Below are 13,367 nucleotides of genomic sequence, written 5' to 3'. Positions count from 1 at the left end.
CATTACCCTGAAGTTCTCAAAAGAAATTCTACATATTCCTTGCTTACCTAGCTCGTTCATTCTGTTTATCTCCTCTGGAGGAGTGATAACCTCTGAATTTTGTCCCTGCCCTTCCACAATTCTTAATTCTTCCAATGACAGTCCGGATCGAGTCATCGCAACAGAAGAAAAGTCACTCTAAAAAATTCAAATGAAGTTGCATTTATCAGTTTCCCACATCTTTCTTCCTCTAACTGATTTAACATTTCTCTTAAACACGTAAGTTATTGTGCCCAAAGATACTTAATTAAAATTGAATACTTACCTTGTCAAAATATTCATTATCGAATGAAATTTTAGCTGTGCCGGACTGTCGAATACCAGACCCATAATCAGGGGCTTCTTCATCAGCTACAAAGCATTAAGAAAGGAAAAAGCACGATGGGAGAAGAGCAGAAAGCAGACAGCTGATAACAGAAGTCTTCAGTGTGTGAAACCAAGACAAGCCATCAAGCTTAACTGTGAATATACCTAAACTTTACAGAGTTTACAAATGCAAAATGATCTTAATGTTCATTTTGATTACTTGTTTACTTCTGAATATTACACTTGAACTTAGTGTAATATGATGACCCTCATGGGGAGTATACCACACTGATATAAACTGCCATCTAATATTATGTAGTCATACATGAAGCAATCACACTAGCAAAGCTCCATGAGTACATGACCCAAGTTTGAATGATGGTTCTTGCCTATACGATCTGTCCATTTCACCTCTCCCTCTTATATGGAGAGTACCAGCAAGGAGGCTGCTTAAATGCCAGCTGTTCTTTCCACAGTAAATGCATTCTTACAGGAGAAATTCGAGATTCAGAATGTGCTTTGAAACTTCACCTAGAGACCAAATAAAGCCAAAGCACTTTTTCAAGATGCCCACATTTCAGCTGCTAACAGTCATAGTGTATTCCTTTATATCATCCATTTATTTGGATGACAATGCCATGGAGACCAAACTAAACTAGAAGTAAGTCTATTGTACACATTAACATTGATTTTATTTCAGTTGCCATTCTAGTCCCTGCCAGAGTGATTCTCACACATCTTTGAGGTCTGAGATTTCATTATACATTCCCATGGGGAGAAAATCTTCCAAGGATACCATACCTAAATAAAGAAATGTTGGCAGGTAGCCACTGCTAAAAAAGACAAACAATGGGAAGCATCTGTGGTCTCACCAGCACTGATGAAACGTGGCTAACTACCAACAGTAAAACTCAACTAGATGACTTCATAGTAAAAATCCACTGTTAGCAGGTGACTAGCAAACATTAGGCTCTGGCATGCATACAATGGCAGTTCAAAACTGTATGGAGCAGTTACTGCTCCTAAATACCCACCCTGCTCCAGCTTGTTACCTAGTTTCTGAGCCTGCATGTTTTCGTGAGGCAATGAAGCAGAAAACTGGTACTGAATTTTGTTTGTATTAGGCTGAAAACTGTTCAGGAACCTCTACACATGCTACTCAGCCAGAGAATGATGGAGCACACTTCTACACATTGCTCAGAATGGTGGTTTAAGAAGAACAAACACACAGTACGTTTTACATTCTGCGAGTCACCACAATTATCAGACTTGCACATACCCTTGTGCTCTGTTTACATTGGGTGTCAGAAGAAGAACCTTTGCTTTATTTTGTGCTGACTTAAAAAGCAGCATTGCATTCCATCATCGTGTTCAAAGCCTCTGGTCAGTATCATCATTTAAAGCTTTACCCACGCTTGGTCCACATGACTGTACCGCTGTTATTAAGTTGCTATCAAAACTTTTTCAAGGGAAAAAGTGTTCTTTGAAACACTAGAATTATTTAGGTTTAAGAGAGAACAGTTGCTGTTGGATTGTATGTTTTTTAAAGCTACACAGGGTGTACCACAGAGCTGGAACACGAAGCTTGCTGAGCAGCTCACCTGCTATAGCTTGCACTGCTACTCGCAGAAATCCTCGCACTTCTCCCTTCTCACTGACAACAGCGACCCGGTGAATCAGAGGCACAGGGTACAGCAGATTGCTCAGGTACACAAATGCTCTGGTAATAAGAAGGAAAGAAAACACAAACAGCATTAGGCACCGTCTGCAAAACCAGACTGCAGCATTTGCTTGGCTAATGGCATATTCAAATCTTCAGACAGCCTACTTCACTCCATCTGTTAGACCTGTACTGTGGCCTGGTATCCACACTGCCCGCACGGGGCTCATGAGCAGTGTCAGAGCTAAGCAAAGCCACAAAACACTCTAAATCACAGTAAACTGGAGACAGAGGGCTCATATTAGTGAGTTACAAAACATATGAAGGAGAACATCTAAGGTGATGGCTTTTTAAAAGTAGTTCTAGATGTGCTACAGTTGTGAACAGAGCTGTTATTAGGATGGTTCAAGTCTAAGGAACTACTAAATATAATGCATTATTTAATTTTTCCACCCTATGAGCACAGTTTTAAATAAATCAAAAGGGAATTGATATACTGTGCACACAGTCTCAAATATTTTAGTGAACAACTAGAAACTCCTTAAAACTGAAATCTGACTGAATGTTTTCTCCTCTACATACATTAGATTACATTGTTTGTAGAGGAATCAGAAATTCCTCAATAAATGAAAACCCATCTGCCAGGTTTCCTGGAAGGTTCAATAAGTGTATGGATAGTGGAACACTGATAAATATCTTTATTTAGATATTTGTATTTATTTATAAAGGGTTACATTTCTATCTTTAAAACACAACTGTACTCTATAGCAACCACTTAGAAATGACAGTTTGCATATGAATAACAGCATTCAGGGCCAGCACTGGATGATCCTGCTATACAGTAATTTGTAAAGTCATATATAATTACAAGCAGGGTCTATTTTGGAACAGTTAACAAGTTTTATTGTATATATTTTAATTAAAAATTAAGATGACCAAGTTACTCTAAGTTTCTGCAGTGAGCTGCAGAAATTCTTAAAACACCACACTTCAGAGCAACGAGCTCCAGCAAGACTTGAAATGTGGAGAAGCCCAACAAGTCAGGTTAAAGATGGTTCTCAGAAAGGGGGAAAAAAAGGCAGAGTGATCTAAGTGGGCTGTTTCATAGCTCAGAAGGCTGAGATGGATGGAAGCTTAACCAATTGTTTTACCAGTTGCTAAATTAAAAGTTGCTAACTAATTATGTAGGGAATTATTATGAATTTATGCATATTAAATTATACCGAAACATTAGTGATTTGTTTAGCTGGATTTGCTTCTTGCAGTCCTTTTTATCAGGCTCTATTAAACATAATTAATTTCTGTGATTCATAACTCTTCTAGTTGAATATTCACTGGGAAAGTCCTGTGTGACAAAACAGGACAAAGAGAGCTCAGGACATTCACTGCCTCTGCCTGGTGCCATCAGCTGCAAGTGCTCTAAATTCATCCAAACTCAGTTATTTGTGACACACAGCTAAGAACCAAAGCTAGAGAAGGTAAGTGCTCCTCCATGGGGTCAACGCCTGCTCCCAGAATGAATTATCTTGAAATGATAAGGTAACCAAACAGGTGTCAGCTGTGAACCAAAGAGACGAAAATAATGCTACTGAAAATGAAACAGTGACAAAATGCAATAGAAAAGAGAATGATTAATGAAGTTACAAAAGTAAAAAAACAAACAAAAATTAAGAAAATGATACAATGACAAAAAACTGCAACTTAACAGTTGACTATGATTAGGATCCGACTCCTTTTCAGTCTGCTCCCAAGTGAGGTAAACGTGGATAAAGCAGGGGAAGAGAGGAGATATGAAATTTAAAAGTGACACAATTGGATTATTTCCCCCCCCCCCCCCAAGGAAGCATTTTTGTTTTCAGCTTTGAAACTTCAGCAGTGCTCATCTGAAAAAGCAGCATCCCACCATGCAGAAAGAACAGCCCCCACACTAACGGACTGGAACTGTTCACTCGGACCGGACGAGGGATGGTGGCCAGGAAGGCACTTCTGGGCTCATCAGGAAAAAAGGAGTTTGAAAACCACATCTGAAGTTGGGGAGAGCGGATATTTTTCCCTGCAGAAAGGAATACTGTACCAATATGTATACAAGCAACAGTTTCATAACTAATAGAGGCAGTCAGTACAGAAGCCTTCCTACTCCAAAGCCAGACTACTAGAAAGTAAAAATTTTAACTGCATGAAAAACATATTTCTGTATGTGTGACTCATGTTCTGAAGCCGCTATCCAACGTACGGCTGCCAAAGCACTCAGCTTCACTGACAACTGCACTTTTGCCACCTCAGCAGAAAGCCAAAGAAAGAAGTATTTCTCACTGCCCTTAATGCCTTTCCACGCAGCCACACGGCTCGCTTGAATCATTTTAACTTAGAGAAAGAAAAGCACATAATACAAAAAGTCTTCAGCTTTCCATTTGCTGCAGTCAATGCTGACTATCTTCTGTAGAACGGAGAGCCACCATTGGTGTGCAGGGAAAGAGCACTTCTATGCTGCTATACTCCTTCAAGTGCCACTCCTTCTGCTTCGTCCTAAGTCAGCATCGAGTTGGAGTGGATGAAATATTAATGTTATCCTTCTCCTCCCCACATGCAGGGGATTCCCACTCCCCAGGCAGCCCATACACAAGTGTCCCCCTGCACCTTAGCCCAGCAGACTGAAAGGGGGGAGTTGTATTAGCAGAAAAACTGGTGAGGTAAAATAGCATACTCACAACAAGAACTAGAAAAGAAATTTAACAAACACAAATTGTTTGGAAATCAAACAAAACCAAAAGAACTCAGAATGACAACAGATTTTTAAATGAACATGTCAAGATATAAATGAAGCGTCCCATGATCCTCTCCCACCTCCCTTACAAGCACAGCCAACGTTCACTATGTCACACAACTAAAAGGAATCAGTCTTAAAAACATCCCCGTATGCCAGAAGAGATGGCTAAAGGGACCAGCTCTTTTTCTTTCCCCCTTTTCTTTCTTCTTTAATTACAGTACAAATAGAAGGTCATCACAGTGCAGAGCAGGGAAAATAAATACTGTGATGCCCAAGGAGTTGGACAACGGCATGATCAATCTCTCCCCGTCCTCTCCTTCATGACCTGAACTCATTATTGCCAATATAAAGAAAATTAAAAGTTTTCTTCTTTTTGTTCCATATTCACAACACGTAAAACAGTACACAGTTAATTAAAAGCAATCAAGAATGTTGGTTTTGTTAAGAGCTGAACACTGCGTGGTGCTCAAGATAATAGCTACCTAGATGGACAGGTCCTCTGATACCCAAAGATACACTGCTCAAAAAGTAGAATTCTCATGCTGTAAAACAACGAGGAATCAAAACTGTGTCTGCTGATTGGGGGTTAAATAACTTTCTGCTGATGCAATCAGTGCACTAGGAAAACACATGGGATTTAACCAACAGATGGGAAAAAAAGTCATTTAGATGGCTGTCCAGAAATAATACAAAATTCCACTCCTCACCACGATTCACAGCACAGGCAAAGCCCTTTATTGCGTGCAGCTCACATGGAACAGAACTGTCCCTTAACTGCTGCAGCTTCCTATGTCTGCCTACAGACAAAGCTCTGTATTCTCCTTAACACATGGAAACGGGAAGCAAGCTGTGTAACTGCCAGGAAGCACCACTGCTCTCACAGCACACTGCGTTTGCTCAGCTTGTGTTTCCTGAAGCCTGTGAAATAAAGATGAATAGTTCACGTTTTTCCCAAGCACTGGAGGCCCTGTGCTGGAAGATCATGCACCAAAGGAGAACCTGCCCAGGATGAGCACTGCCACAGAAAGCAGCCTCGCCTTCACAAACAGTGCAGTGAGCTTTAACTCACCAGCAGCCACTGCCCAGCCTGATAAAAGGGCTTTCCCAAAACGACCCCTGTGCATCAGATTAACCTGAAAATTAACACATTATCAGACACTGCACATAAGGGCACAAATTCACAGAGATCAAAGCGAACTGCTGCTGCAGTTACTTGCATCTCTACTAACCATAATTTCTGCTTTGACAATAAGATCAAAAGAGTTTCAAGTTTTGATTGCAATTGGTTAATAGATGCACTACAGACAAAGAATGAGGTTAGACAATACAGCTGAACTACTCTAAAAGTTTCTCTTGTTGTTGCTCTTTTCAAAAGAACAAAGAGTTGCTCATTTTAACAAATAACAAAGCTGAGTTCCTGCACTTGAGGAAACTGTAAAAAAGATCCCTCTTTCCCAACCAGGACTGTTCCCTTCTTACAATCACAGAACAGGTTAAAGTCAAGCTCTGGGTCCTCCTCCTTTGTTCCATCTTACCCCCCCAGGCTTTGTACAATAGCTGTGTTGACCACCTGCCTTGCTGAGCTGAAAGTACACTGGCTCACACAGAGATCAAATAAGTCAAAATGCAGTTGGGTGAGTGGTACCAGAAGGGCAGTAGAGTCACTAAATAAAACACTTCAGTTTCTTTCCATGACTTACATGCTGCTACTTGTTTGATCAAGACTATCTGTGAAGTAATAGTACGAAGTACAAAGTTTATTTTAATGGAACTTGCTGCATTTAGAGTCCACAGCACAGAATGAGATCTGGTAACACCTTAATCAGATCTGGATTGGTAAAATTGGATAAATAAGCTGTCTAAAAGACATTAGGCCATCTTGTTTTAGAAATTCAAGTATAGAATATATGGGAACACACTGATAAACACAGCAGGCAGTCATTTTTAATGATAACCACCTTCTGCTACACAACAGTCTGAGAGTCACACCATCTGAGAGTCAAATGATCTCAAAGCATACTCTTCCTCATCAAGAAAGTCACTCTCCCTTCTCCACATGCCATCTTCTCTTCCCACACAGAGGATGCTAAACTAGTTTTCCAAAAATAAATGTATCGGACTAGACTTAAAGACTTCCCACCATACCCTGATATTCTCTTCTATATGAGTAAACTAGACACTACAATCTCATCTTCATGATCTTGCAATGGCTAAATAGACCACTGCTATAAATAAGGCTTAAATATTGTACAGAAGCAAAACCACATTCACTCTATGTTGTGACAGTCATCTATAACTAGAAGTATATTCACTGTCACACCTAAATAATGTTTTCTCAATTATTACCTTGGCCTTCATGGCCTCTGATAGTAGAATTTAAACCTTAGTGTTAACCTACATTCATTCTCTTGGAATTCCAATTGATGCAGACAGCTATTATGGCTGTCTGGATAGATATCCTATGCAACAGAAGGCATAGACACTGCAATCTACAGCAAGAGCTGGTCCCTTTTGGCCATTCTCACAGTAACCTCACCAACCTTCCCACTAAAATGAACCAAGGGGATCGGTCGTAAAACGGGTCGTGCCCATCATTGAAGAGGTCTGATCCCTCCTCAGTTCCAGCGTCGGAGCCCGTATCATCCACAAAGGCCTCATCATCAAAGTCCTCCATCTCATCCTGCTGCTCATCAGCCAGTTCAGTGATGTCAGAGTCAGCCGTGGAGAAAGTGGGGGAGGGCGTGCGATCAGCAAGATGCTCATTCACGCAGCCATGGAAAATGGGGGAGCTAGATATCAGTTAATGGAATACTGATTAACACAGTGAGGGGAAAGAAGAATGCTTCATTTAATAGTCGTCTGTTGCCATCAGCACAGAGCCCAACCGAGCAACAAGCAAAGGTTTCAAACCATCTCAATATGAATGGAACATGAGGAAAGGGATTGCTAACAGAGCCAGGAAAAAGAGCATCCGTGGACCGAGTTTGAATAAGCAAAAAATGAATACAAAGATGGGTGAACATACAGATACTGACAGCACATCCATTTAACAGAGCAACAATTCTTATTTCCAACATGCATCAATTTTGTAAATAAAAACACTGTCGAGATGCAACCATTAGATAATCCTTGTTTCAGAAGAACTTAAATCATTTGAACCACGTATGTAAATAAGGCACTGGACCACTTCTCCCATCCTTTCCAGTGTTCTTCATATTTCTTTGTGCACTCCTCCAGTGATTTTAGATAGGACTTAGCTAAGCAACTTTATTAAAAAAAATAGAGTTTACTTAGTGTTCAGTTAAATCACATTCTCTAACATTATACCAGGACTGGAAACTTTAAGAGGGGCAATTTCTGCTCTTCAGTATCGTTTCAGTCTGTCAAAAATCCCCACAAGACAGCACGCAGAACAGACACTAAGCAGCCATACAGCTTACAGCCACGCTCAATGTAATCCCATCCACACACTGAGGAGAGCTATACCAGGAGCTGAGATTATCATCACATACCTTCCAACCAGCTTGAACCAGTGAAATCGATCATAAAAGGGGTCACTGCCTGTCATTGTGCTTTCACTCTCATCCTGTGTATTTGATGCCATCTCTCCAGCTCGGTCATACATCTCACGCATAAGGTCCAATCGCTGCCTGCACAGAGGAGAGAAGGATTCAAAAGTTAATACAGAGAGGGGGAAAAACAGCAACAACAAAAAGCAAAAGAACTCAGGGTACACTGAAATCACCTATATCAAATGATAAGAAGGAAAAGAAAATTACAGAATGAAGGAGCGTTTACCACTGTGCAGCATGAAACCCATGACACAGAAGGGATTTGGGTGAATATTTGCAGGCTACAACCACAAACCACAAAGCATGGTCACCTCCAAAGAGTGCACATTTCTTGGATTCAATTCAAACTTCTAACAATGCTTTTTTTGTCATCTAGTCACTGGGTAATTTAAGGTAGTTTTGGCAGAAAGTTGGCATTTGAGATGACACTGAAAGCCAAATGAAACAGAGAAGGAACAGCAAGGGATAACATTTTTTCAGTTAAGTTCCTAGGATATAAAGAAGTTTGTTCTCCAGCAACATCTGCATACTTGAGTTTTTCTAAGGACCAGTAATGTGTTGCTCCATTCTTCAGATCCTGGACTTCCACAGCTACCACTGTCCGGGGAAAAGGCCTGTTGTCCTGGCTCTTCTCCATCTCAGGGGGCAAAAGCTCTGGAGGCAGTGGTGAGTAGAGGGTGTCTGTCAGCAGGACAAACTGAAACTGCACCTGAATGGAAAAGAAGTTCAGAGAAATCAGGTATCAGTATCACAAAGGGGATGGAGACAAAACCTAATGCAACGTATGAAGGGAGTGTGAATTCTACTTCTCTGAAGAGATTCCATTTTGTTAATTCATGTGATCATTTTTTTGTTTGTTTAAAATAGTCGAGACGTTTTTCAGCTGAATACATACAGCTTACTCTTCTCATAGCTAGCAGAGATCTGGAAAACTACAGACTTAGCATACCCTGCAGCATTCATTTCTTCTTAAGGAGATAATTGACCACATGAAGTTATAAGTGAAAAGGAAAACTGAGGCCCCAGGGGGAATCTGCATGCACATGTGTTTATGATATGGACAGGAATGACATAAGGGAAATGAAGAGAAGAATATCCAACAGATTTGCATAAGATACTCATTCAACCAGAAGCCTGAACCAGAAAGGCCTGCAATTTTCTGAACCCTTTAAAGCCCAAACCAATATATTAAAAACATGGAACTTTAAAGACAGTAAGAGACTCAGCATTTACAGAAGGACTACACAGTCAACAGCAATGAATCAAAAAATTCACAGATACTCTGCATGCTTCTACCTTTTTCTTTAATTCCACACTGATTGCATTGGCTTCTTTCAGATACACAGCATTTCCCCAGAGCTGGTCCCTCAGTGAAGTGAACTGGTGAAACTTCCATTTCCTGAAAGCCCACTGTGCAAGCTCATACTCGTGTCGTGTCCAGGTCACTAGGAAGAGGAAAGAAAGAAAGAGAACACTTCCCTAAGCCGTCACATGCAATACCAAACACTGCTGCTGGCTGTACCATCCAATTCTGATTACCTTTTCTGGGAGAGAAAAACAGAACAGAAATCTGCACTTTTAATTCAGATCAGCAAAGAAAAATTAGATTCAATTTTTCTCGCTACCGGCACCAGAGTTAAAATGTCAAGTAAGAGGACGTGGGACACAGAAAACAAGAACATCCTATTCCTATCATTTTAAATCAGTTGACAGTCATAAAAGATAATGCTAAAACACAGGAATTAAAGCAAGTAATACAGAACTAATAAAGCTCTGTCTAGTGTCCAGAAATTGAATTATTCAAGGATGTCACAGTACATAAGAATACCTGCGGAGGAGGAAAAAAAAGGAAACTCATAAATGAGAGCAATGAAACAAAAGCAACAGGTATTATTTTAAATACTTTAATGCCATTAGTACCAAGAGACAGATTCCTGTAAATTCAAAATCACCAAGTCAAAGCTTATAATTCCACTAAGCTACTTTATACATCAATCGATTTTGAGGATATGTACCAACTATTTATGTGGAACATTCTGTGAATACCTATTTTCCATTTTTATTCCATGACAATTACATATTGAGAATATTTACATTTTATCTATTACGAGAGATGTTATAGCAACTGCTCATTTAGGCTTGATGGTACCCAAATCATTTTTAGCTTCAGACTCACCTTCCTCCTCCTCTTCTTCCTCCTCTGTTGTTTCAGCTGCCAAGGATCGTGTCTCTACCTGCTTCTGCAAGGCCTGCAGCTTACTCTCATAGTCCTGCGGGGAGAGAGGAGATACTGTGTAGGAGGACAGACGAAAGCAAGAACAGTCAAGAGACACAAACACATCAGATGGAATGACAGACAAAGAAGAAATAAATAAAGACATCTCTGTCACACGCTCACAACTATTATTTTAGTATAATCTGCTCTTGGAAAATAGGAAGGCAGTAGGCAGAAGCCAACACAACCAAGATGCTGTTGTTCTTTTTAAATCAACAGATATCCATGCTCAAAACAGCTGTAAGAAGAAAACGTTCAGGATTAGGTTTTTTTGGTAAAGACTGGAAAATGTGGATTTTTGGGAATGTGCGTGCAGAAACATGAGAGACAGACAAGGAAGAGTATGGAAAAAAATAAGAGTATTATTTGGCTTCATTTTCTCAAACAGAAGGATTATCAGCACCATTGTTTTGTCTTTCGATATAATTAAATTCATTTCAAATTCTAGAAAAATGGCATTTTGTTTTCAATTATATTTCCCTTCCAGGGGTCTCAATGCTGCATTTAATACAGCAGAAGATGAAATATCACTTCAAAAAAGGCTGAGCTTCTTTAAGGCAGAAGCGTGTTAGCTCTAAACACATACCATGCCTTAATCCAATAAAGAAAGACTCATGGAGTTCTTCCAAAGGGAAGGACATGACTTACTATATGAACTCTATACCCCAGCTCCATACACATACACATATTTGGGTCACTCAGGTCTAAGTCTTATGAGCAGAGAGGTCTCCTGTTCAGCATCACTGTACCTTGAAATAAAAGCCTGTACAACCACTGCTGTACTTGCTGCTAAAGGAAGTGCTTCCCACCATTCTGTGTTTTTTGCATCAATTACAATTTTTCACAGTTCATTCAAGATATTTGGAATCGATAGTCACCGTGCTCCTGGGCCTAGAGCCTGCCTCATTGTTTTCAAGTTAATACTTTGGCATGTGTTACACAAGTTAAATCAACTTCTTAAGGTTTTTCTACAAGGATAAGGAGGCAAATATCCAACCACAGCTCAGCAGGAGTGCTGCAGAGTTATTTAAGAGAATTCTTGCAGTCACTCATCTCTTACTCTGACCTCCTCTCTTCCACAGACCGAAGCCCTATCATTCTTCCCAATACTGCCTGCAGCTATGCAGTCTTAAAGACTGACAGCTACAGAGGGAAAGCTCTGCACTGTCCTTCCATTCTGTTAATGGTCCCACTTGAAGAGTTCCATTACTTTGTACTCACACAGCAAGAGAAACATTCAATACTGTTAAAGGTGGTGTAATCACACTGCGACAAAGCATCAGTCAGAAACCTTTAGAAATAAAAACCATTCTGAAATAAAACAGATCTTAAAAGTATTAAGTAATATTTAGTGGAGGTGTCATTAATAAAAACAGCAGCTGTGCTCTTGGAACATGCTGAAAATGTAAAACTTCTGATGAGTTAAGACCCTACACACCCCATGGCTTCAAGAAGAGGAAACCAAACTATTACCTTTGTCTGACACCCTGCTTTAATTTTCTAATTTCCTCTATAAATGCTTCTCCTTCTTCACCATAAAGCTACTCTGCACTTAAGGAACTTACTTCGGACATATCTATAGCTCTGAAATACCCAGAGCATTCATAAACATTAATGTGAAGGCATCCTCTTCAGTCTTTTTCCCCCCACCACCCATGTTGATAACACAACACTTCAAGGAAAATAAAATGGGCTCTACTGTGAAACTCTACTTTCAGAATGAGAAAACAAAACCACTGCATTCATTCAAAGACAAAGACTTGCTCTTCTCATCTTTTCTTTGTATTTTCAGACTTGTGAGCCATGTAAATGCATCAATACTTGAATTCTCCACTAAGAAAATACCCATTACTTTTAAAACTAAGCAGAATTGAAGTTTAATCTTCCACAATGTAAGAAAGAAATGGGTGCCACTTATCTAAGCAGAAAAACAGGACTCTGGTTGCCTCCTAGTACTTAATATAATGGCAGTTCTTAAAGTAATTGGTCCTGAGCAACAGAAGGAGGGTGAATTTCAGGTTGGTTCACTTACAGAAGGTGCACTAGACTGTAAAAAGGGCTGGTGTGCTCTGCTGAGACACTGAGCACTCCAGAGCAGGATTTCCAGATCTCATCAGTGTTCATACTCATATAATTGTCAGTACCAAGAGAAAATCTCCCTCAACTCAGCCTAGGCCAAAGCTGAAAGGATCAGACTGACCAGCTTTTAAATCAGAATCCCATATCACAGCTAGGGTGCTCTGGACCCAGGTGATGTCTGCAGAGGTTCTGCGGTGTATGCAAGTCCCTCCTGCATTTGAAGTACAATAAAAGCCTATTTCAAACAGCCAGCTCTGTATTTTCTTCCAGGATTTGGATAAACAGCATATAAAATGCTGCAGCAGGACTGCACTGAGAGCAGCACGACCTGAAACCGCTTGCACTACCATTACTCTTTTGTAAATGAACTCTGACAGTAGACACAAATCTTCGTAAGCTCTTTTCACCCAAGTTTACAGCAGAACCTTCAAGGTGGACGGATTTACAAGAACCAGATTGAGGAACAATAAAGGAAACTTTACATGTAACTGAGCTAGAACAATACCAACCCCGAGACAAGAAATAAAATCAGGCCAAGCCAGCAAGTTTCATTTCCATTTCACTGAGACAACTCTGACACTTACAAGAGTATTTCATAGTTTATTGAAAGAGCACTTGTTACAATACAAACCAGTTCTGCTTTTCACGAGGCAGATTCTTGCTCTTAAG

At 40.1% G+C, this 13,367-nt stretch overlaps 1 protein-coding gene across 9 annotated transcripts in view; it reads right to left on the bottom strand.

Moving 5' to 3' along the window:
• KIF1B (kinesin family member 1B) overlaps positions 1–13,367 on the bottom strand; it is a 78,159-nt gene that overhangs the window by 17,406 nt on the left and 47,386 nt on the right. For 6 of the 9 annotated variants that reach the window (XM_065738089.1, XM_065738092.1, XM_065738091.1 and 3 more), the window contains 8 exons: positions 10,521–10,614; positions 9,641–9,789; positions 8,875–9,053; positions 8,285–8,422; positions 7,313–7,561; positions 1,947–2,065; positions 305–390; positions 48–177 (listed from right to left, as the gene is read on the bottom strand). In XM_065738089.1, coding sequence (XP_065594161.1) covers positions 48–177; positions 305–390; positions 1,947–2,065; positions 7,313–7,561; positions 8,285–8,422; positions 8,875–9,053; positions 9,641–9,789; positions 10,521–10,614 — 1,144 coding nt within the window. The remainder of the gene's footprint in view (positions 1–47; positions 178–304; positions 391–1,946; positions 2,066–7,312; positions 7,562–8,284; positions 8,423–8,874; positions 9,054–9,640; positions 9,790–10,520; positions 10,615–13,367) is intronic. The other 3 variants (XM_065738095.1, XM_065738096.1, XM_065738097.1) reach the window with 1 other exon arrangement.

The sequence above is a fragment of the Cyrtonyx montezumae genome, unplaced genomic scaffold (assembly GCF_038088225.1).
Source record: "Cyrtonyx montezumae isolate F1298 unplaced genomic scaffold, pur_monq_1.0 scaffold_21, whole genome shotgun sequence".
NCBI classification, from domain to species: Eukaryota; Metazoa; Chordata; class Aves; order Galliformes; family Odontophoridae; genus Cyrtonyx; species Cyrtonyx montezumae.
Note: the sequence above shows the minus strand (reverse complement) of the source record. Positions and strands in the feature narration are given on the sequence as shown.